At 49.7% G+C, this 25,299-nt stretch overlaps 1 protein-coding gene across 1 annotated transcript; it reads left to right on the top strand.

Moving 5' to 3' along the window:
- The first annotated feature begins 4,775 nt into the window (after nt 1-4,775).
- Nucleotides 4,776-19,894, top strand: LOC144149124 (uncharacterized). The gene is made up of 5 exons (XM_077680663.1): nt 4,776-5,038; nt 6,461-6,745; nt 8,832-9,116; nt 17,782-17,881; nt 19,013-19,894. Exons 1-5 carry the CDS (start codon nt 4,802-4,804, stop codon nt 19,270-19,272), a joined length of 1,167 nt encoding a protein of 388 aa, XP_077536789.1. The 5' UTR covers nt 4,776-4,801; the 3' UTR covers nt 19,273-19,894.
- The last annotated feature ends 5,405 nt before the right edge of the window (nt 19,895-25,299 follow it).

Genomic DNA, 25,299 nt, shown 5'->3' with positions numbered 1-25,299 from the left:
TGTAGTTCGTGCTTATATGTCAAATGAGATTCATACGGGCTCAAGGAAAAAATAGGCATTGTGCCTAAAGTTCCAGTCTCTAGTCATCAGAATTACGATCGTAGCTGATGTGCAAAGTGAAAAACTGCGGCAGAATCACTATCAGCGTTAGCCTCGCGATTCATGGTGATGCTTCTGAGGAAACTGACGCGCACCCAATCAACAGATACCTCCACAGGTCTCGTCTGGCGCAGTCTGCCATGTGCAGTTACTGTAATGAAGAAGAGTCTGTGGACCACTTCCTTTTGTCCTGTCGACGATTTTCAAGCCTCAGACGTCAGCTCCTTGAGGTGCCGCTTCATCGCCTGGGGTTGGCATTATCAGTGCCGGTTCTTTTATCATTTTGGGCTTCAGAAACTGGATATGGCCGCCGGGATGTTTGCTCTGCTCTTCTGCGCTTCATAGAAAATTCCAAAAGATTCACAACCTAATTCGTATCTTATTCTGGAACCTCACCAGAGCCCTCCAAACGTTTTCATTGCCGTTTTTTTAATAATTATTCTCCTCCTCCTCCTCCTCCTCCTCCTTCTTCATCATCTTCTTCTTCTTCTTCTTCTTCTTCTTCTTCTTCTTCTTCTTCTTTCTTTCTTTCTCTATTTATTTTGTTTCAATTTTGACTAATTTCCAATCTCGATTCCTCAAAAACAAGAAGAAGAAAGCTTCCAAAATTTTCTAGCTTTCCTTGAATCATCCACCTAGGCAGCAATCTCATTTGAATTAGCAACTGATGTTTGGCCGATCCCCTGATTGGGTATGCGCCATTTTGTGAAGGAAGAACAACAACAACAACAACAACACGCAGATTCGCCACTGTAGTCGTACCGGAGAAGACGAAATAGCAGCGCGCGTCCCCGGGCTGGTCAGCATGATAAGTCTGAAGCTTGTCTGAAAGCCGCCTGGTGCACCGATATTTTCTGGCCCTGTCATCGCTCAGAGCCGTGCTGTTCCGTGCTCTGCACCTTTCCTGCTCCCATCTGGACAGTAAACTCATACTACCGTCTGTATAATTATGACGAAACATTGACGGCGACGGGCTTTCCAGAAAATCAGCGATGATGATGATTATGATGATGATGTCCTCAAAGATTTGGGCACCTACCCACAAGGGGGGATTGGCCAGGGCTACATCGGTTGTTGAAATACGTGAGGACCTCAAACTACTAAATTATTTCCGGAAAGAGGCCGTAAAAGGAAATTAAGTTATGAATTAAACCCGAATAGTTATGAATAAAACCCTTCAGCAATTCAAACGACTTGAAGCAGAAAGAAAATTTTGTATGCATTTATATATACCCTTTTTGCAAACCCCAAATTTGATGCGCCAATAGATAATATAAGTGGAATCGAAAAACTCAACCCCAAACGTGCAATTGGGTTCTTCAAAAGAAGTTGTCTAGCTGTTGAGAAAATCAGCGACGCAATGGGTGCAAGTGCTTCGTCTTCTTCTTCTGCTAAAGGCGCTGCTTACACTGAGGCTCGCCTCCGCTGACTTGAAAATTCTCAAATGGCAAAAGCGTAACCGTCAGCCAGTTATTGCTGTCAGCCATCTTTTCACGATTCTTTTTTCCTCGTTTATTTGACTAGCGATCATAAACAATACAATGCAATCATATACAATATACGAGCCTTAGAGATTGAAAGCGGGCGTGTTGTACAGGCACACTCAAGCATTCGACACTCTAGCTCAGATCAAGAAAAAGTGGAGCGCTGGGCGCTGGGCGTGTAACGCGCAGAAACCAAAACTGGTGATTCACCAGACTAACTGGGTGGCTACCGAGAAACGGGACTACAAGTAGGGTAAGACCGACAACTCAATGGAGGGTTGCGAAGGAGATTCAGTAGCAAATAATGGATTCGGACGGTTCAGGATTGCAAAAGTTGGTAGTCATTGGGAGATGTTTTTAACCTGCCGGGAACACAAAACAGGCTGATGATGATTACGCCAGCTCCCAGAAAGCACTGACCACCGTTCTGCATTAATATTCACCGTAATGCTAAGAAGATAAAGAAGAAGACCCGCACACGGTTCGCCACAGCGCTGTGAGAAGACGAGAGCGCTGCCCGGAAGCTCCAGCGGATGAAGCGGGACCGCAGTCAGCGGGCGCGGTAGGACACCGCGCAGACGTTCTCGGCACGTCGCCGTGTGAGACATCTTGTTATCGGGAGAAATCGGTCCCCCGCAGCGACGCCGTGGACCTGTCTGCACCGAACGGTCGAACCGGGGTTAGGATCCCTTGCTGTGAGATAACTTTGGCATTGACTGCATTCATATGCGGTAACTGTAGTATTTGTTTGCTGTTGAGCCGTCCATTCGCGCTGCAGTGTTTCCTGGATTTTAATTCTTTTCTGCGCGTGCTTAATAGTCAAACACCGTATGGCTTTCTGAAAGGAAAGTTCGTGGGTTACACGTAACTGTATATGCGAGTTCTTAATGCAGTCGAATATCTGTTGTCGTAATTAGGGTCGCTATTTATAAGTAATGCCAAAAAATGAGGGTATTTCTTCTTTTGTATTGCAAAAGCTGTAGGTTTTCCTCCGAACTCGGCAAGAAATGTCTTGTATATTTTTTAAGCAAACAAAAGGAAAGTACTCGAGACTGCGATTTCAGGAAAAAACTAACATAATATTTCTTACTCCCTAATACTTAGACATCTTCCGTTATTACTTTCCCCTAATCTGGCTTCTTTTATAATCGACTTCTAGCAAAAAAATAGTAGGTCACTCAATTCTTCCTGCATTTTCATACAAATGAGTAGCAGGAAGGTCTTCTCTTGAAATTCCGACTGCATTCACGAAAACTGAGCCAAAATCTGAGAAGCATTTGCAGGAGACGCCGTTTTACGCGGGCTCTTCGTTTCATTTAACCCGGAGCTATAAGAAATTTACATCGAGAGGATACAAAAAATCACTACATGCCCGTTTAGCGTCCTCCTGTCGCCCTGCACAGACCATAAATCCACGTCACAGAAAGATGATTCCGCTGAAGACAGAAGGGCCGGAGTCATTCCTTCACGGGAAATTTGGTAGAATTCCGTTTGAGAGCCTAATGAGAAAGCGGGGGACACGGTCCTGCGGGAGGCAACGCTTTTAAGGCGGGAGGCATTTACGGCAGGGCAGCGGGCTGCGACAGACTACACCAGTACTGCGGGGCACGAAGTGCGGGCTTCTTTGAGCGCTCAGGTCCTTTCGTTTATCAGTTGACTTTATGACACACTTGAGCAAACATGTTGGCGCCAAAAACACAACAGATATTCCTCATTTCCGCGCCATCTTTTTTTAGGCGATGCGAGAGCTGATGTATGTAAGGGACCACCACCGGTCTCATTCTTTCAGATTGCTCGTTTCCCTCCGCAATATTTGTGCTGCCTTTTATTTCAGCGACAAGGCTCTCCGCTACGCTCGCTATGATTTCTTTTGGGAAATCTTTTTTTTTTTCAATAGCAATCTGAAAGTTGTTGTGAAGTCTTTTGTAATTTTTGCAACAAGAAGCTCAGAAATGCGTTAAAAACAATGTTTCATCCACAAAATACAAAAATGGCTCGCCAAACAGTAACCATAAAGTAACGAGAGTAACCAAAGTAACAAATTAAAAAAAGCAACAAAGCAAAGCCAAACGGTAACAAGAGGTGCCAACAAATGGCGCGCCAGCAGTATGAATGCGTGGAGATTGAATTGAATGTAGCAAACCTCTATTGAATTTATCATGGCAGCACCTAAACAGGAAGGAAACAGCCTGAAATGTAAAAGAGGGAGAGAGAAGAGGCAGTCACGTGGCAGGGGCGGTCGTAGATTGCAGCATTCTCAGAGAGGCAGGAAGATATGCGGTCAGTTCTTTCGCCGTAGATACTTTTGCTGTACACCGCCTTTGTTGGGCAGGTGGAGTAGGGGTGACGAAGGAATATGCCCTGTGTACGGAGAAGAAGGTGTTTATTTGCGCCAATCCCTGCGGTTACATTTAATACACCCTCGTAGGTGGAAAGGGGCGATGGGCGATCTGGCGCCACGTGCAAGTGTGCGCGTCATCGGCGCGCTGAACAGGGGGGCTCAGCAGTAAGGGTAAACTGTGGGGCGATGGCCGATGCGGTCGCAAGAGAAAGACACTGTCCGACCGTTCCCAGGCACGTACCGCACGGCGTTATCGTGGAGTGTCAGGAACGGCTCGTACGTGAGCGAAGGGACTAAGGATCAATTTAAGTTCATAGTAATTATGAACTTATATTGATGACACGAGACACGCTGACACGAGACAAAGAGAAGAGGGCACAAACACGGCGCTGACGTGTTTGTGCCCTCTTCTCTTTGTCTCGTGTCGTTAGCGCTGTTACTATGAACATGTACCAACTCGCCCAATCTTCCGTTTTAGCTTCATCAATTTAAGGCACGGGCCGGCAACCGGAAGGGCTTGCGGGCTTAGAACCGGTGCAAGAGAGCTGCGACCGGGCGGTGAATGAAGTGCAGCCAGCGCCTTCACCTCGTCTGGAGTTTGAAGCTTTGGCTCTGCCCAACGCATTGGCGCAGGGCCGAGCTGGCCCTTCGGTAAGAGAGGGGGGAAAGCGCCGTGCTGACTACACCAAACGAGTTCTCGCGCAATGGCAGCGGACACCAGGATCCCCACAAATTACACTAATACAGGAGCCACTAGGAACTATTACCTGTTTAGCCAAGTCATGGCTTCTGCGTTTAAGCACCCACGTTTAACTTCGAATTTGCGCGCCATTGCTCGTTCCCGCAGGAAGGGCTGCACTGCCTGCGAGGTGACGCCATGCAGACTGAGAAACAAACTTCTGACGCCGGCGTAACAACTACTGATGACACCGGCGGTCCCTCAAACAGCGCCGGAACCGGTGGTGCAGACAATGCCACCAGCGGCGCCTGTAACTCCAAGCAGCGTCGCCCGATGAGTGAGAGCGCCCGAGTGATGCGCACAGCCATACGCGGACTGCGACTCCGCCTGGATACGGTTGGCCGACGCGTGACTGATCTCAACTACGACAACCAGGTGGGGGTTGCTGTGTCTGTTGCATGCAATTGAGGTATTTAAGCCTCTGGGTGTCGCGGTGTTATGGCCACCGGGACCCAACAATGAAAAAATTGAGTGTATCTGCTTCCGTCTCTGCGAATGCGGTTGAAAAACGAATAAACCTTCCGCCGGCCCTGCCAAGTAACACCCTTACCTCTCTCCCCTCTCTTCTCTCACTCTCCTCCTCTGCCATTTCGCTCTCTCAATGATAAACGAAATGGTGGGTTGCTCAAGTCTATTCAGTTCTTTCCCGCGTTGGCACTGCTCCATCGCCATTTGCGAGGACGTTTTGTTACTGTTGAGATCGCCTCGAGCTGGAACTTGTTTTTTAAATAGCAGAAATGTTGTTTGTTGAGCCTGCTCGTCCGTCTTCTGGAGGTCGTGCGTCACGCAGGGGTAGGAGCAGGTTCCCAGACCCGCCGATATGGGGCGCAGTGGTATCGCAGGGGCTGGAGCGACCCGTCGCTGACGGTTAGCTGCTGATTCTTTTGAAGGAAACAGAATTTGCGCGTCGATGGCACTGCCTTTCTCGGGCGAGTGCTCGTTAAAAACAGCAACTACGATGTTTCAGCAGATCGCACACTAGCTGGGACTGAGTTTAGCTTTATTTTTTGTTTTGTTTTAGTTTTCATCTCGCCTCACTCCCACGGCGTTCTTAACGCGTTCTTTTTTTAATGCGAAGGTTCCTTAGGTCATTCAGATAGGTTTCGAGAGGGCTGCATCCGCTACTTTCTGTCTTGGTACTCTATCCTCTGCGCATTACCACACATTCTAGCATTGAAGCTGGTGGCTCATTCATCAGGCAACTTGAAGCTGTGAAGGTTTCTTCTTACGAACGCTCTCCCTTGCGACTTCCGAGCGGACAGGCACACTGGTGGCTTCGTCCTGCTTCGCCTCGTCGTCACTGTCCGTGAAACGTCCTGCGCTTCAAACCTGTGACATCATGCCCTCGTCTCTCATGCACCACATACCCCTGCAGTTGCGTCCACATCGTAAAATCCCCAGTAAATAGCTCTCCCAGAAAGTCAGTAGTGGGGGTTTCGGAATGGTTTTCCTTTTTTACCTTCTCTCTCCGTTCTTCTATCCATCCCGTAGGCAAAAAAGCCGCGTGTGTAGGCAGCGGGTGCGTTTCTCGGGCAGCGTGTCCGGCGTCCAGCCACGGCAGTGGTAGCGCATATTTCGGAATATCCGTAACAAACCTCCTGGCATTCGAATTCACAGACGTTTTTATACGTAAAATTTATGGAGCCAGGCTGGATTCAACTGAACAGTTCCAATTATGTACGAATTATAATTACTGGCGCTTTCTCTCTAAAGGGATCCATTGCATTTATCCTCCGGCAACGGCTCCCCTACCTTCCAGCATAAATAAATCCTGCCATGTCGACCTCACGCTCGCAGACGCTGACTAACCGGCTGAAGTTCCTTCGCTGCGAGAACGCCAGGCTCCACCAGGCTCTGGACAAGGAGCGTGCCAAGCTTCGGGCGTTTTTAGTCGACAGCAGCGCTGCGGCAGCAGGTGCCGACACCAATGGTCCTGGAGGTGCAGACGGGGTGGTCGCAAGCGGGGGTTCGCCTGAGGACGCCTCTTTGTTGCCCACCGCTGCTCTGCTGCCTGCCGTACGTTCCGGTCCTCTGACGGCCGCAAGCACGGCCGACGCCAACACTTCGACGTCGGTGGAACAGGTTCGTCTTCGAGACACTCCCGGGGCAAGGCGCGTGCAACTTAGACACAGTTCTTGTCTGATCACCCTATCAAATATTTATGAAGGAACAAAAGGCGCTTAAACAATCTTAACCATACCAAAAACTATTTGCATCATCGGTTCTGTCCTCTGCTTCTCCCAGAGGACGTTTTAGCTGGCCACAGCGTACATATAAGCGGTATAGTTGCCGGTGTACAGACGGAGATTTCAGTGTGAAACAATGTAGTTTGATCACCAGTTTACTTCAAGTCGGCAAGGCTGGTTAGTTCAAAGTCAGCATCAGGTACCTGCATCGATATTCGCGTTTTATACCATTTGGGAGTAACGTGTAAGGTTGCTCTGGCTGCTTGCGGCATAAATGATGGAAGGCGACAGATTTTGCGCCAAGTACGCCGAATCTGATTCGCGTGGTCAAAGGGCATTGCAACGAAATGAGAACGTAAAACGAGCCGTTCACAGGGTTACACAGTTTACTTTGATGAGATACTTTACCAAGTACGCACGAAGTGCCTGACGCCGAGAATCGGTCAGTGGAAGATCCCTTGGAGTGTTTCGTTAGGGTATGGTAGTGGTAGAGATGTCTGTGTAGCAGAGGGGTGTAGCGTATGCAGTTCTTTAATACAGAAGCCGAAAAAACGACCTGTCAGTCATTGCTCTGGAGACCAGTAGTTGCTGGTCATTAGGTGCACCCACAGCTCGGGAAGGGGGGAAGGGAAGGAAAGAGGTGTGATAGCCTGGTTGGGAGCAGTCAAGATGATGACATGGGAGAGCAGGCCCGGTTGAGAGTAGGATCCGCATTCCGCGGGGTGTATAGATAGATTCAGGTGGTGAGCATGGTGGGGTGGGAGAAGTTGTTCGTATTCATTGTACGGAGACTAGTTCCTTCGTATTTGAGTAGTTTGGAGTGCGCAGGCCACAAGGATTTTGTAATGGTGCGGTGGTTGGGCGAAGTCTTGGCAGGCGACCAGGGGCGGATTGCGCAAATTGTCATCGGGTGACACGGAAGAACGGGAATAGCCATGCTTGGGAAGCATAGTCGTTACCCGTTACTGAGGAGTGAGCTGGGGTGCAAACAAGGTCATGTGTGAGGTGGTGATGGATGCAGGCAGCCTGGGAGGGCATGTGTATGATCAGGGATGTAGTTCGAATGATGGCAAGACCTATAGCGAATTATTCGGCGACCTAGGGGACGGGGTGTTGGGGGAGGTGCAAGTGATGACCTTGCCCTGATCACTTACCACTGCCTGATGCTGAGAGAGTGTGGGGTAAGGGTTAGCTTATCTGTGTGTGAGATGTCATGACTGTGGGTGGGTATCAGCTCCCCAGTTTTTCAAACGTCCTCTAAGCTAGTACTGCCATTCCTACAGTGCATGTCATCACTCCTGCTATACTGGCCATGCTCCCAGAAGTCTGCGCCATTCCTAGAATCGCCCAGCTTTAAAGTTATTACTCTAGAGGTTAGTCTCGATAGGCTTTTATACTCCAAGGACAGCAAGTTATGTTCAATATTGGAGTAGTTGAACTGGCGATAAAGAAGCACCACTAATATTTAGGACCACTGCACCTGACGGCTCGAGCAGATCAGTTCGCCACAAGCTATTAAAACTGTATTAAAAGGGTTTAATGCAGTTCTAGTTAGCCTTTATCTGGGATCTACAGCCCCCCTGAATTTTTGCGAACACTAACTGGGCAAGTGAAGCATAAGAGAGCGACTGCTCTGGAGACCCAAGCCGGGAGGTTGCTCTATACTCTTAGGCTATCAGCATCACCAACGCCTCGTAACGCTTTCATCATCTCCGCTATAGTAAGTTCGACGCTCACGAATATCATTCCTGTGATAACATGCGAATTACAACTGCCACAGAGCGGGGTCATCAGGTTTTTATCAAATCCTTCCCGCCTAATCCTACCAACCGTTGGAGAAAGGGCAGTTTTCGGTCGGTCCCTTTTTGGTGCTTTTGGATCTTTCTGAACGTAGAAGCGCCCCTTCGGCATGCAAGAAAGTATGGTGCGCACACAATATGTTATGCGTGAAGCTAACACACGCCCGCTAAACGCGCGAGCAGGAAGCCTGGCCGCGGCCCACGGCCCAGCGCGGCCGATCGAGCCTGCTGGCCGACGCCATGAACACTTCTACGTCGTCGGCCTCACTGGACGCCCTCCTTCCTCATCGGAGGCGCCTCTCCCCCCCGCCGCCGCTGCTGCCGCTGTCTCCACAGCAATCCAGCCCAGTCCCGGTGTCCGTACCTCCTCCGCCTCCTCCGCCACCACTGCCTCCGCCGCGGTCAGCGACGCCATCCGCGCCCGTCTTGGGCCTCAACCGCGGCACACAGTCGACCGCTTCTATCCAGGTGACACACGATCTCCATACACGAATGCGATTTAGCTGGGCGTTTCAGGCTGTCACTGGATTCCGTGGGGAAAAGTGATGGCATATTCAGTATATTTTCCAGTGAAAGCTGGTGTAAAGCGCTAAAGTTTTACGTTACGCTGGCGAGAACTCATCTTTCGGTGTACATTGGCTCAGTGCTGCTCTTTGGTGAACTCGTTTGACTGCAGGGTTTACTATAGTAGTGCTACAGTAGTGCGCTCTAAATGCACTGTTGACGCCTGTGGAGGTTCATACTGTCCAACCATATTGAATTCTGCCGTCTATGAAAGGGATTTTAAGAGGCAGCCCACGTCGTAGTCAGTGTGAGGGAGCGGGGAAATGCTTATTTCATGCTGTCGCCTATTCTGCGATAGTGGAGGGAAATTTGAAGCCTCTATTTATCACAGCGACAGCCCTGAAGCCTCCGCGCCTTGACAGATGATACATTGCTAAATACGACGTTTCATTTGAAGTGGGACAGCCAGTGTAAGCGTCCCTGAAGGAAGGGGGGTATTATAGGATGGGACGCGGACACTAGTGAGTGGCTGAGCCGAACCTTGTTTATTTGCCCCTTTTCCCTCTCCCCGATGACGGTGATAGTAGGCGGTTAGCCGTCTTGGTAGCCTTCCTATTAAATAAATACACAACATACTCCCACCCCCTACGGAGACGCCAGCGGTGAGGATGGGGCTGCAGAACAGGTTATAATAGGTATTGTCTTAGTTGAGTAGTCCGATGTCATTGCTTTGATGACGTCAGGTTGCAAATGTCTTCTCTTTATCTTCCGTCGTTGCATCGAGGCGCGAAGCCGCCTCCGGGCTACCTTCTTGAATAGGGCGGGACACGCAGTTTTTCTTCAAATGGAGTTTCAATACGAATTAGGGAATAAAGCTAGTCCTCAATCAAACATGGGTGATTCGTATTCGTGGTTCGGCCGGAATTTTCTGGTGAATGATCTCTTTTTCTTTCCTTATTCGACTTCAATGCTCCTTTCTGCAAGCTAGCTGAGCGTTTTCCCCTTGTGTAGGCATCGATGCCATGAAAATGGTTTTGCTTCCCTGTAGTTGCACGGGCGCTTCCGTGTCACGTTCTTGAATTTGCATATTTGGGGATTTTGTGTCGAGCGACTCGTTTCCCATCGGCGATGTCAGTTCGCCTGCAGCGTCGCTTCCTGCTCGCACAAAGCATTGCGGACCAAGAATAAGAAAACTGCCGAACTGTTCTTTCTTAGCAATTTCTGCCACTTCTGTGGAGGATCCCACAGATATGAAGGTTCGTAAAGTCGATGCGTCAAATTAGCTCGACGTGGGAATCTTTCCAGGATAGCATTCTGGTACCTCGGTACCGAGCTCTCCTCACGGACCATCTTGTTTCTTCCAGGTGGCTGCACCGTAGACACTGTTCAAGCTTTTTGCTGCGTTGCAGCAGTGTTGTCTTTGCCCCCATCGTTCTTCTAGTCAGAGCCCTTTCTTCCTGAGCCACGGTAACGTTGGAGCCAAAATTTCTGCCTTTTCTCTGGGCGTCTCGGGAGTAATGGTTTCTGGCAGTGTCCTTTGACGCTGTCGAGCTGTACACAAGTCCGCCGTTCCGAATCAGCGGTGCACGAATGAATATCTTGCAGGCGTTGCACGCTGAACTTCTAGGTCGTTCATCCGCTGACTTAACCTTCGCCTTGCCTTTTCTTGATGGCATGTTGGGCTTGGCCCCGAGAGCATCCGATTGGGAGATGGTATTGTCATCACCTGGGTGTTATGCCACGGCGCCGGCTCCTTCGTCAAACTTGAGCGTTCCGCCACGGCTCACGGCCTAGTTCACCAACGACGCCGCAGTGGTAGAGGCAATGTGCTGCTCCGTCCTCTTTTGCAGTGAAGACTACGAACCCTCGGTTTCGAAGGCAGTCCTTATTGCGAAGGGAAATGATGCGTTGAGCGCGTCTTTACTAGAAATGCCGGGGAGTGCCCTACATGTGTTTAGGCGGGGACATTATCTTCGTCGTGATAACCGATTGCCTCAATGTTTCCTCAGAGATTTTTTCCTTTAGTAAAACCTTAGTGCGACTGATCGTGTATGAATACTCTTCGGCTGCTTCTAAGTCCTTTACAAACCGATCAAGGTCGAGAAGGCTCTGAATCTTTCCGCTCAGCTTTCGAAGATCCACCGGTCTTCGGTCTTTGATCTACCATGGAGCGCAAATCATAAATCGTACTTATATTCGGGGATGACGATTCCAAGCCCCGAACACCTGTGTTTGCTAGTTCAATTATTCCCGTCCCGAGGATGCCGCGTGACCATCTAGGTTATTCCACGACGTGTCTGTCATCAGAAGCAGGGAGCACGCCGAAACAAGGTTTGGGTTTATCTAATCTCTGGGGTTGATCGCCGTGTTCCCTTCTGGGGAACTGCGTCCAGCACGCAGCCATCACAGGCACCATTCAAGAGTGAGAAAGAGGTAAGAAACTTTTATTTTCCGCGGAACGTAAGTCCAAGTCCTAATTTGAGTGTTAAATCCACCGGGTCCACGTAGCACTGCAGAATACCTGTGTGGATCCGGTGCACATGTTCACAGAGAACTTCCTGGGCAGCCTGGATGTTTACTGTTGGTGGGGGAGACAGCCACAGTTCCCAGGAAGTGATGGAGACGAGGTACGGGGCGAGAGATGGCGGGGTGCAGTCCTAATAAGAATAAGGAATGGATGGGTATGATGAACAAGTGGGACAGGAAGAGGGGCCAGGGCGCCGATAGATGCGGTGAAGAGTGCGATGGGAGGGGCATGAAGATGTTCGAGCCTGCCGAATACCTCACTAGGTGGACGCAAACGGGGGGTGGGCACAGAGTGCGTAATAGGCTTTGGGCGTGTAATTGGTAGTGGGGGGAAGCGCGGGGCTGAATACAAACCATGGGCTGGTGGTACAGGGTTGGCCAGGACATAGGTGGACCTGGGAAATGCATTCGCATGAGTGCGTTTGCTAGGCTTTTTTCGCACATGCCAGAGTGGCCAGGAAACCAAACCAGTGTGAAACGTGGCCGATAATTCGAAGAAAGTATCGAAGTGACGACGTCAGTAGTTGTGTGGGTGAGTCTCATGGTGATTGAAATAACGAAGGGCTGATTGATAGTCGGGGAAGATATATACTGGCGTGGTGGTAGGAACAGTGAGGTTAGCGTGCTCTAGTGCAAGGGGGGGGGCAATGGCGTATTCGAGGAAGGTCGAATCAGGGGGAAAGAAAAGAAACCGTGGCAGTGTCTAGAGAAGGGAGTTGGAGGAATCAAGTTGCACCCGTCGAGCTTGAGGGGACGTCACTGGCGCCAGTAAATTAAACGATGGAACCGTGGGAGAGTAAAAACGAATTCGTTTAGAGGGGGCCTGAATGCGTCCTGCACGACGGGCAAGGTGTGGATCAGGGTTCATGTTGCTGGGGGCAAAGACTCAACCCGTAATTTAGCTTAACTGGTCCAAGGAGGGAGTTCCGGTGGTATGGGGCGTAGTTGCGAAGTGGGGTAGTTAAGTGTGTTAAGAATAGCACGACCTTGGGAAGAAGTATGCAGGCGTTCGAGTTGGGCCTGGCGATGGCACGCGATGCGTTCTTCAAGAGTATTGCATATCCCGAGTTTCAGAAGGGTGGCGCTGAAGGCGTAGGAGGGTACTCCCACAACTATACGGTAAAGTGTACGGAGGGAGGCCTCGACGGACGAGAGCTGAGGTGGCGAGGATTGCAAATACGGAATTATATATAGCATACGGGACATAACAAAAGCATCGATGATGCGGAGCAGATGATGTTCGTGCAGTCCAGTTTTCGGTTGGTGACCCGGCGGAGGAGACTGGAGTTCAACACGTAGATTTCGTTCAAGAGTGAGACGACCTTCAAATATTCGAAATGCGACGTACCCTGGGACACGCATCAACTTGAAGGCGCTCATCCACGAAGTACGCCGGTTCGTTCTTCACGGCTGTCACGGCACCATAATAATATAGTATGGGACGTGGACGCGAGTCCATGACTGAGTCGAACCGTGCTCCTTCGTCTTTTTCCTCCTGCCCCGGTCATGGTGATAGTTGGCGATTCGCCGCCTTGGTCGTGTTCCTCTTCTTGAATAAATCCACAACAGGAGGGAGAGAGGGACGCAGGAACGGAACGAAGGAAGTTTATCGAAAAGGATGGCACATGCGGCCCACGCCGCAGCCCGCGCACTCATTACCCGGGCACGTCCCTCGCTCGCCAGCTGATAGGCCCCCTCGTGCCATAATGACCAAGGTGTCAAACTATTCAACTTACTGTGACACCAATTTTGATGGTACTCACGATGGTCTGACATGCGTACTTCATGCGTACAGTCTGCAGGCGGGGTGGTCCAATAAAGGCGCGCAGTGCATAAGCGCTTTATTTGAGTGAGGGGACCTTACGATATTCGACATCCGAGTTGGTCGCGAGAACAGCATGCGCAAAGTGGATGCCCTCGCGAACTGGACGGATGTGAAGTGGATGCGAAATGGGCTCGTGGTCTGTGCCGTCGGGTGTAGAATCTGAATGGTAGGTACGCATTGCAGGTTCTACAGTGTGGCTTGCCGCTGCCTCGCTAGCGATGGCTCCGTTGTTAGGAGCCATGCGGCTCTGTCACAAACATTTAACGTGTGTGGGTCGTCCAGGGAACGAGGGTAAGTTCTACGAGGCTGGTGCCCCACCGTGTAGTATCTACCGTACGTTGTCGCTTGCGGTGTGCCGGGTGCTGCTTTGTTAGAAGCACATCCTCCCAGGGTGGGACGTGACCATAGATGGGCGGATCATTTGGTGGTAGCTCACGGGCATGGTGTACCAGTGGCCGGCCCTGGATTGTTAGGTTTCGATGATCCATGGTGGCTTCAGTACGTGCTTGGAAGGAGTCCGCAAGCGCAGGCAGCCCAGTGTATCGGTACAGCTATTCGACGCCAGTGTGGCGAAGGAGACCAGTAATGGCCCTCAAAGCACTGCGGTACGCTGCCTCGAGCTGGTATCTCTAAGAGGGATGAGGTTTGGGCCTGTTGGTGACACATAATGAGATAAAACGCGCTAACAAGACGAGGACGAAGAGAGCATACACAAGCACAAGCGCGAACTTAGCACAAGCGCGAATCATAGAAGCAGATATGATAGATCGCTTAAAAGCAAACTGCGTAAGCACGCCTTCTGTATCATTGTCCGAAAACGAAATTTGTTTTTTACGAGATGCGTAAACGTGCGCATGCGCGATACTTCCTTGTGGTGGGAGCAAGTGTATAAAAGGGGTTCTTTCCGAAATACATTCTGTTGAAAGTTCGCGCTTGTGCTTGTGTATTCTCTCTTCGTCCTCGTCTTGTTAGCGCGTTTTATCTCATTCTGGTATCTCTGTTTCTCGCTAAAGGTGCCGCGCATTGCGCCGTATACTGTTCGCGGGATGAAAACTGCCTACCTGAAATTGTTGGCAATATACCGTGAGGCGGCGATGTGCTGGAGATGTGACGGATCAAATGCAAAAGCCGGCGCCACGCGGGCTTACCACTCGGTTTTTGCTTTAGCTAATCTGGACGCCCCCGTGCTCGTGAAAAGGCACGCCAAGGACAAGGATGCTTAGCCATCCCTCATGGGCAGGTTGAAGAGGTTGCCTCGCCATTAAAATGTGCACTCGGGAGCGGCCGGCAGACAGTCCTCGCACTACGAGATAATAAATTTTCGTCACGGACACTAATATGCCGGTCATGCTAAGAGCGCGGTGAAAGCATCCAATGCCTACAACAGTTGTCGGGCTGCGTCTGGCGTGGGATGGTGGTTAACTTCCGTCCAGATCGTCACATCATCAGCGTAGGCTGTGACACGAACCTCAGAAAAACAAGCGACGCTTTTGAGGAGCCAAGGCTTCATCAAATTAAACATGATAGGAGAGATGGTGGTGCCTTGCGGAACAACGGAGCAGTTTGTGAACGTCTGCGTGTCAGTACGCCCGGAGGGTATCTGGAAATTCCTCTCCTTAAGGAATGCCCGCACAAAGTTGAAAAGTCCCTCTCCAGGGTATACGACCAAAGGTGCCTCAATACTGCCGTATGAGAAACGGTATCGAAGGCTTTACTGAGATCCACATCCATGAAGATGCGAGCCGCTAACGGCGTGCGCGTCGGAGTATTCTACGGAAGAGATGCATGCTATCGTGCTTTCCGAGGTTTGGCCGGAAGCTGGTGTGGGAGAGGTTAAAGAATGTCGACTACTCCTCGTGGTGGTGGGTAAGCCTCGTCACTAACATTCTCTCAGCAAACTGGCACACTGTGGAAGTGAGCGAGACTGGTCGAAGGCTGGTTGGCGTTGAGGAGTCCTGCTTCGGAATGGGGTTACGATTGCCTGCTTGAGGTCAGGGCAAAAGCACCAAATGACCCGCATCTTGTTTATAAAGGCTGGGAGCTCTGTTCAGCTGGAAATGGCACCATCGCGCAGCATGGCCCATATGTAATGCCACCTTTACCGGGAGCGCTGCCGACGTTCACTTGCTCCAAGGCTGCTTGCTAGTTCGGCAGGAATTAAAGTGGTCTCCATTGCTTCTTTTGAGTTTACGGGTTCCAATGAGAGGTGGCAGGAGACGAGGGCATTGTGGGCAGCTGAAAAAGCTGGCTCGCAGCTCCTCGCTCGAAGGCTATATGCGTGGCTCTTGTGCCCAGGAAGATGGCCGGGACTTTTCCTTGCAACTTTGCCCTGCCGGTGAATGCGCGGAAAATTTCCTACAGCTTCCGGGCTTCTTTGTGGTTAGTAAAGTGTGAAAAGTGTTCTTTGGAACCACGGATACTCAGCGGCCGAGCACAACATCGCCGGCCGCTTGCCGCCTCTTGCCGCAGCAACGTGACGTCTGCAAGCCAACAGACCCCGCTGCCATAGCGCTCTTCAAAGGTGTTTGGAATCCGCAAAAGGTTCTTAAAGTGGCGGTCTTTCGGAAAAGTATCAATCGTGGCCTTCGCAGTGCGTGTAGCCACGCCCGGCGCTGTCGCTACGCGGTCTAGGTATTCGTGCCCTCTAATAGCGTTATTTTGTGTAGGTGAGTAAGATATTCCATGCTGTGTGGTCGATTCGTTTAGCGCCTCTCACGGAATTGCAGGTGACGTGGTAATGTGGGGTAGCAACGTGTGGAGCACCTTGGTAACGATGCCATCTATTACCTCCGTTGTGAAAGCATTGCAAGTGGATTGAGCCATGTATGTTGGGACCTAAGTCTTGCTGGGAGCTCCTGGTGACGTTCGTCCTGGAAGTATCCTAAACACGTACGCCTCACTGCGGAAATATCCTCTCCTCTTTCGTAGTCGGAGGCACATACAAGCTTGGTTGGCAGGATATGGGGTCGAATTTGGCAGTAAGCGTGTCTGATCAAAGCAGAAGGTGCTCTTCACCGAACTCAAATAAATATTTAACCGCACCCTGTTTTCTCTGTTCTACGTTTCATCATTCACCGGTTGCAGCGCCACTTTTGGTATTAAAAAGTTCTTAGCAGGTTGTGAACCATAGCGCTGAACCTGTAGTTCAATGCGTAAAGGCACGCTTATTAAGCATAAGCGTAAAGGCACGCTTATGCTTAAAGGCAAAGCTTGACTGTATCACGAAACTTGCGCTAAATAGACATAAACAGAGGAAGGAAGACGGACGATGTCTATTTAGCGCAAGTTTCGTGATACTCAATGCACCAACTTGCCCAACAGCACATTATACTGAAAGCTGGACTGCAATGTATGCATCCAGGACTGACCGTCAACTACGCAGAACGATAACCAACATTCCCTTGCAAGCGTCCGCTTTAGGCTGGATGTTCTGCCATGATAATGACGATGATGGCCCTGTGGAAATAAATATTTTCTGACGACGGTTAATACAATCCAGTATGCAGTCTAGCTGCTTACTTCGTGAATTCCTATTCTTTTTGCTTGTTTTGCTGTTAAACAAAAAAATTAGGATAGCTTCGCACTAGTCTAGTGGCGCGAAGACTGGGAAAATATTAAAGCTCGAGGTCCCACCTAGCTTGTCCTTGGTTCGGCTAAGTTAATGCGTGGTTGTGATTGGAGAGCCGGCCAGGTTTTCTGCGTGGTTACGCTTCGAGACTCGGTAAAGGTTTGTGCGTGGTGTCTTTGTTAGCCTCCCAAAGAGCAACGAACATTCGATTATAAAGTTTGTACAATGTACGTCTGCCCAGTGACTCTGCGGTGAAGCGCCAAGAGTAGCGGAGGGTGCTGCGGGACGAGCGTTTGCTCAAACATTTTGAACTCGTTTGATGACCACCGTTCGGGTTGTGTGGACTGGCGTGTGGGTAGTTAATTAAGAAGTTGATTAACGTTACCTCTTCTCGCCCTTTTGGCTTCTTTGGTTTTGGCCTTCATTCGTCTCTTCTCGTCGGCGATGCGAAGCTACGGTGGTGCCGGCGCGCGCGATGACGTCATCGCTTGACGTGGTTTTCCTGCGCACGTTTGCTGGCCGAACCACCAACTTAAGCAGTATTGCTGTAAAAATACTGCGTTGTCTTATTGTTACGCCGAATTATTGCCCATTCAAGGATAAGAGATCGTTAATATCAATGTTTTTGTTCACCACAGCTAGCTTCGCCGAAGTTTCGATATTACGCCTGATAGTGCTCAAATGAATGCGCGCGTGTTACATTCTTTCAGGACGCATCCGCGGGCCCATTCTTCTTCATGTTCACGGACATCTTCGAGGATGGCTCGTCAGAAGAATCGACTAGCGCCAACGCTGCCAGAGATGAAAACGGTACGGAAGATATGAACCGGGCGCTGGGTTTCTCTTCGAAACACGTGCAAAAAATGATCCTGGAAAAACTTCTCCCTTGTTGCTTCGGATGGTGAGGAAAGTGACGAGAAGGACACGACTGATAAGAGATAAGCTTAGGCTTTCTGTTTTTTCATTATTGCTATGCATTGCAAAAAATAGAAAAATATGGCTATATTGCCAAAAATAAGTTCCAATGAGCTGTTTCCCAAGGAATATCCTGCAACGTATTTTCTGAAGTAGCCTAAAACGACACATAGGCAAGTCGTCGGGAATGACTTAGACTGGCGGGGGGGGGGGGGGGGGGGGGGCAGACATAGTGTGGCGTGGGCTGTGTTTGCGCACCATGCCCTACCAAAAGCCTTACCGGTCGACGGTCTTTAACGTAGACCGCCGAATTTACCCAAGCCCACCGTTGCACTTTCTTTGACACTCGTACTCATATACAGTGAATATTGTTTCAGTATATTCGCCCAATCACCGTACCTTCTCCCTTGATTAACTTATTGTAGGGTTTAACGCGCCGACGCAACGTAGACGATTAGGCGCGCCATAATGGAGGGCTCCGGATTAATTTTGACCACCTGGGACCTTTAACGTGCGCCGAAATCTCGTACACACGGGCGTTTTTGCTTTTCGCCTCCACCAGAAAAGCGGCCGCCGCGGCCGGGAATCGAACCCGCGACCTCGTGCTCCGCAGCGCAACGCCTTAGCCACTGAGCCACCGCGGCGGGTCTTTTCCCCTTTACGCTAGACACCAAACTTCACAGAAGCGTAACATGGCCTCTTTGCCCCCTTCTCTGAAAATGAACGCGCATAATAAAGGCAGTGCATACGAAACGTACGCAGCAGTGCACGCACAAAATGAAAGCATGACCTGGGGCACTCGTTTGCATCCACGCCGTCTTTCTTTGGCGGGCAACTAACTACTGGTGCGCGGCGTCCCCTCGACATTAGCCAAAAAGTAAATGCTGCTGGAGATATCTTTGGGCAAGAACTTCGAGCATGCTTCGTTTAAAGGGCAATCTTTTCCTTTCTTATATCAGTTTCTCCGAGTGTATAGTTTAATTTTTTCCGAGTTACGACCTCACGGCTGCCCTTTTTGATCAACAGCGGCTTCCTCCGAGACGATGCCTTCGACGAGTGCAGCAGTGAAGCAGGTGTCGTCGGACACCGCGGTTGCCAGGTCAGACGCGCCGGCTACCGCACCGTCGATGACGCAGGGCGACCCAGAGGCGCCCGGGACGTCGCAGGATTCTCCGAAACGCGGGAGGACCAAGTCAGGCACAACAGCGAGGTTTGGCAGCAGCTTACAGGACGCCGAAGACAAATATGAGCCGAAGTACAGCTTGTCCTCCTCGTCCCTCAACTGAGCCAAATGCGTCTGGACTGGAGGATGACCCGCAACACGGTGCCACCATATAGCTCCAAATATGGCTCGTGTGCCAGGCATTCGGATAGCTTTCGCCCTTTATAGAGCATGCTCAAGAACCCAAGGGAAGGCGCGATATGGACTCGGCCGGAACTTTTTCTTAGACGGAGGCTTTCACTCTGCAACGCTATACAGCACGTCGCATGGCTACTGGTGCGGTGTGTGTTCTGTGCCCAGTAGGGTGTGTTGCGCCTGTTTAGCACCCGCATTATGACATGTAGAGAATAAAATTCTACTTTAGCTTTCGGAGAAGCGCTATTGCGTGAAAAACTTTGGTGATGCCCGTGCCACAATTTCAATATGCGAGATGCGCCTAACTTTAAGAGTAGGGCTAAAGAATGGCGTTCAACGTGCAAGGTGCCGTGGCTCGGAGGGAATACTATGCTTGGCAGTCACGTCCACTGCTGACCACTAAGTGTCCAGGTGTAAATGAGTTAATACGACCGCGGCCCCGTCTCGTGCCTACTCTTCTTTTCGGCCTTTCCTGCAACGCAGGGCACCAGGGCGCGGTTGCTTAGAGCTAGTTGCGTAATGCAAGGAGAAGCTGCTGAAAACATCTTGTATTAGGCAATATTCGACATGTAATTAAACAATTCACTGCATATATTGTGCGTTCGTTAGTAAGCGTGATTTATTTGTCCTTGCTTTGGCGACTTACTTAAAGGTATAAATATGTTTTGGACTAGAGTAACTTCCCACGAGACCTAAACGCGGATGCCTTTGTATACGAACGGCGCCATGGTCCCGACTTTACCCATGAGGCAGCATGATCGTCACTGTCGGAACTGCAAACCGAAACACCGCTTTACCCAGTTATACTGACCACTGTGAGCCCACACATTCAAGTTCAGCGCAACAGCATTGTAATAAAGAGAGGAGCACGACTCTACAATAAAAAGCTTCATTATCTGTATACAAATTCCAATTTTAATCATACATATCATAAACAAAAAACTACGGAAGCTTGGGCTCAGTCGCGTGAGGCTTAAACCGCAGCGAAGCTGTGGGATTTCTTTCTGCGTGAGCGGTGAAGGGCACATAACCACGCATTTGTAGAAGTTCGAAATAGTTTATTTACATGTTCCGTCGTCGCTTTGCACTGGGCTAGTAGGATTCATAGTCATATTCATCGATATTGTCGTGTTCCTCATCGCAACCGCCTCATGGTCACCGCGAGGCACGCGCTCACGAGCGCTCGGTATTTTATTGGTACAGAGGAACCCCGTTCATACGTTTTACACCCGACCGAGAAAACAAAACGTAACAACCAGGAAAACGCAGCAGTGAGGAAACCTGCGAAAATGAAAAAAAGTGAATGAGTGAAAGCAGTGTAGTTTTGACTTGCAACCTTGCATTTCTGTCAAGTTGGCTTGAGAATGCAGGATTGCCGCTTTTTGCGATCGCTGGAACACACCACGCGTGGCAATGCAAGGTTCCTAGAGATGACGACTCTCTTCCGCGCCGGCTGCTTGTCTATCGCGTTTAGTACGTCAAGCTTTTCCTGAAGGGAAAGCACCCTCGTTTTCGCGATGCCATCATGGCACGACAAAGTTCGCGGTTCCAAGTTCAACGGTGTTTTCAAAGCTTGAAGCTCACGATGACGACGAGACCGCGTTGTATTCTTGCGGTGACGCTTTTATGGCAAACACGCACTTCCGCCATTCCGAAGCGAAACTTCCATTGATAGCGCAGTGATGATGGTGATAGCATAGATTAACATATGGCCATCTAGTGGTGGTGAAGCTCACCGGCGTGCGGCTTCATGCAGTCAGTTCCGTAGCCAAACCTGGCCAAGGCTCGTCAAACGTCAAAATGGCAGTCCGCGCATGTTGCCTGGGCGGCTTCGGGGTGTCAGATTGCGACGAATGATCCGGGAACGTACTCTGAGCCACAACGGAACAGTGAGGATTTTAATACATTCGACTCAATGTGAGCTGCGCCGGGACTAGACAAAAACAACGTACCAGCTGGGAAAACGCAGCACCGAGGAACGTAGTTAGAGCGCGGTTCTACTGTATGTTAACGCGTTACGCGTTATGCGCCATACATTATGGTCAGCTAGCTGTGCTGTCAGAATTCAGAGAGACACTCTTAATACTGCTCAAGAATACGATTACATTTTTATTGAAGCTATACAATCCTCCGTATTCAATGGAAAATCTGCCGTGATTATGTCATCTGCTGTTGTCACAGTTCATTGGTCATCTGAAGGATATATGACTGAGCTGTCAACCTCACGTGGTAACGGTTGCGATAGTGTCGCCTTTGTTACTCCCTCAATACCCGCTTATTCCACACAACAAAATGCGCTTTAATTGCTGCAGCTGTGCGAGTTAATCTCTCTACACACTGAATTACTTTTGAGGGTCTGTTTTACATGTAACATTTTGCCCCGATATGTCAAAGAACAACCTAGGGAAAGAAATTTGGATGTTCGATCTTTTAGGGGGCATAGATTTCGCTGAGAAATCATTAAACATTAAACCACTACTGAACCAACGACGTCCAGTTATGTTAACACGTGCTTAAAACGTCCACTCATGCGCACACAGACAGACAGACATACAGACAGACATACAGACAGACATACAGACAGACAGACAGACATACAGACAGACATACAGACAGACAGACAGACAGACAGACAGACAGACAGACAGACAGACAGACAGACAGACAGACAGACAGACAGACAGACAGACAGACAGACAGCTTGAAAAAAAGTCGTACAATGTTCGTTGGCTGTAATACGTCCCACTGATGGCTGTGTTTCATCCTACCGCTTTCTTCGAGTGAATTAATTTAAAAAGGAGAAAACAACAACATACAGAAAAATTTACAAAAGCAAATTGGTCGGCGTTCCCCAGGCAAAACGCGAGTACGCGGCTAGAGAGGAGCTTGTCCTCGGCACAATCGGTGCCTCAGCCATCGCGACAACAGCTGATCCAGCTGTTCTGGAAAGCAGCCAGCGGTCGTTTATTGCCCCAAGGCATTGCCACCGCTTTAGGCCTCGGACGTTTTCTCCGTCGCCTTTCAACCACTGTTCTTCCTCTATTAGGCGCCCCTATTGCTCGCTTTTCTTTATTTATGAGCCATAAAGAGCCGATGTGAAACAACAAAGCACCTACCAGACCGCGGGGAGCCCTCCCGCCGAGGGCAGCCAGGAGGCGACGCGGCGGCGCAGTCCAGCCAACTCGGCGAACTCGCGCTTCGAGTCGGGAACCGCGGTGTTTCCCAGAAACGCTAAGTGTTGACGTCCTGCCAGGCAATCGCCCTGCACTCGGCTGTGCTGCCGCATACGACGAGAGACATGAGTGAATGCTATTGTTTGCCTGACAAACTGTACTCTTGGTTTTCATGTTCCGTTGTCCTCAGTCACGTTATGGCCAAGAGAAGCGCCAGTAACGAATGAATCATGAAATTACCTCGCATCCGATCCCTCCGCACCAAGGCCAATTTGTTCCTGCACACACACTTAACGAATTTAACTGGCATTGAGGGGACAGAATGGCAGCAGTTGGATGCTTTTCGCCAGCCAGCTTTGGGAAGTAGCTTTAGCTTATAGCTTGATTGCTGCTTTAGTGCGAGAAAGTGGTAGCCGACCTCAGCTGATATCGCGGATGTAGAAACCTGTTTACACTGTGAGTTCTCCCCTATTTTCCTGTTTATAACTTGCTGGCGCAAAGGATGATGCGCAGCAGCAGGAAGGGGCGACGTGGGTATGCATCGGACCGACGTTTGGCCTAACGCCTTCAACTTGTACCCCTGGTTAACGTACAAAGAGCCTGATGTTTTGCATGTCGATCGGCTAGGCTAAACTTGAAGGTCACTTAACGCATAGCTAACACATAGGACGTTAGGGCTAACGTAAGACTTTGGGGTTCAACGACGTCAACCGCAACGAAGGAAGTACTGATTGTACGTCAAGCTTTCAGTTGCGGTTGATGTCGTAAAGTCTCAAAGCGAGACGTCAGGCTAATCTCCGGCCCATGCCGCACAGTTTCTGCATCTGGCAAAGGCATTCATACCCACACAGTTGTGCATATCCCGCGGTGGAGTTTATTATAAACAGGTATGCATACATCTGCACAACGAGTTGCTACAGACGCTGCTGGATCATGCACTAACATGTGGGTCAAATAATTGCCTAAATTAAAGGGCAAGTATTAAAATGAAAACGATATATCTGTGCCCGCACTATGAATCCTGCGTGCGTACCCTGAGGAGTATACAAAATCTTGCATACGCTAAGAATAGCACAACACCCATGGCGTTGTATTGGAGAATGATTTCCCAGAAATTTACACTGTTTTCACATCATAATCTATGGCTCGCACAGAGAAATGGTGTCACATTTTTTTGTTGTTGAATGCGACGAAATCTGATTCTTCCGTCCGGAGTCAAAATAACAGCACCCGGGTCTATTATTGTTGGGTTCAGCACCGATTCAACCACGCGAACTTTTTCTGGGCGTTCGTGGAATGTCTTTTTTTCCTTTTTTGGGAGCTAGATTGCTCATTTGTAGAGGGCTTTGCTGCAGCAATGGTGGTGTAGCATGATAAAGACCGACGTGCTAAGGAAACGGTGTGATATCACCGCAGTTCGTCGAGAGCTAGCCCCTCCACTGCTGTCTTGCTCGTATAAGATGAAAGATATCCAGCGTCATAAACTAAAATCGCCGAGTACGCACCGTGGATGTGGTTAGAAGAACCGCCGTCGCTTCTGCTTGCCGGCTGTTTCTTTCACCAGTAACTTAATTAAATCAGCGGAAAACTGAATAACTGAATTTCAGTTTCGCCTGCATGGGCATGACACGGATATGAGCGTTAGAGTTATCAGATGTCTACAACTAAACAATAAAATAGAATAATTGTGTTTAGCTAGTTTCTGATATTTTAGGTGTGGATTGTAGCTTCCATAAGCGGTGAGAAATACGCCACTCTGAAGTAAAATTCTTTTGCTCGCGAAGACCTTGAATCCAGTGTAAATAAATAATTACAATGAACTTTTCATAAATTTATTGGCTTTTATTACAGCCAATTATTTTATTTGGGAGGGGGGCGATAGGAAACGTAAATGCTTATTCTAGGCGCATGAAGAGGCGGTGGCTTAGTGGCTAATTAAGGCGTTGAGCTGCTGAGCATGAGCGCACGAGGTTAATCACAGCACGACATCCCTTGGTCTGATGGAGCCAAGAAGAAACTAAAAAAAGCCCGTATACATGATCTTTCGCCCCACGTTTAAATATATTCGTGTGAGTCTAAATCATTAAATAGACCACTTTTATGCACGGCGCCTCGGTGTCAAACTGTAGCTTTGGCGCTAAGCCTGTCAGATTCTTTTACAAATCTATAGAATACGTGGCCGCTGATCAGACCTTGCCATGTGCCCGCTAGATTTCACCGTCATTCCCACAGTGCCAACAACACGGTCCCCGGGTTCAGTTTCTTAAATGTATGTGGTGGTCTTGATGCCGCCAGACAAAATTTCGCAATAAAAGCTCGCTTGTAAGTAACATTACAGCGATTTCAGCGCCTTCACGCAAAGTTGAAGGCTGCGGCTTGAATAGCCCGGCCATATACGCTGCCGACTGATAAGCGCAGTGACTTGGAGATGCGTTTTGTGTGAGCTTCATTCCCGGAGAATCTGGACTCAGGCCAGGCGGGCAAACAGCTGGCTCGCTTTTTCCTGAACGCTCGTTGAGGGTCGCAAGGAGACGTTGGCAGTCTTTGTGGTTGCATCCTCTTTTAAATTTGCACGTTAACTTAACGCACGCACGCTGTTTGCTGTCACTTCGCCGTAATGTGGTTCAATAGGCAAGTAATCTGCAGTGCAGATTTCTGGTCCACGAATATGCCGAAGACGCGGGGGTTCCTTTCCAGTCTCTGAACCTCTTTGTGGGCCGGGGTCGCTTGATGTCTTGCAACAGGGTTGCCGTAGGCTCACGGCGTCTCTGAGACCCTTTGTC

This window comes from Haemaphysalis longicornis, unplaced genomic scaffold, assembly GCF_048455015.1.
Source record: "Haemaphysalis longicornis isolate Haplotype H1 unplaced genomic scaffold, Haemaphysalis longicornis Haplotype H1 scaffold_8, whole genome shotgun sequence".
NCBI classification, from domain to species: Eukaryota; Metazoa; Arthropoda; class Arachnida; order Ixodida; family Ixodidae; genus Haemaphysalis; species Haemaphysalis longicornis.
Note: the sequence above shows the minus strand (reverse complement) of the source record. Positions and strands in the feature narration are given on the sequence as shown.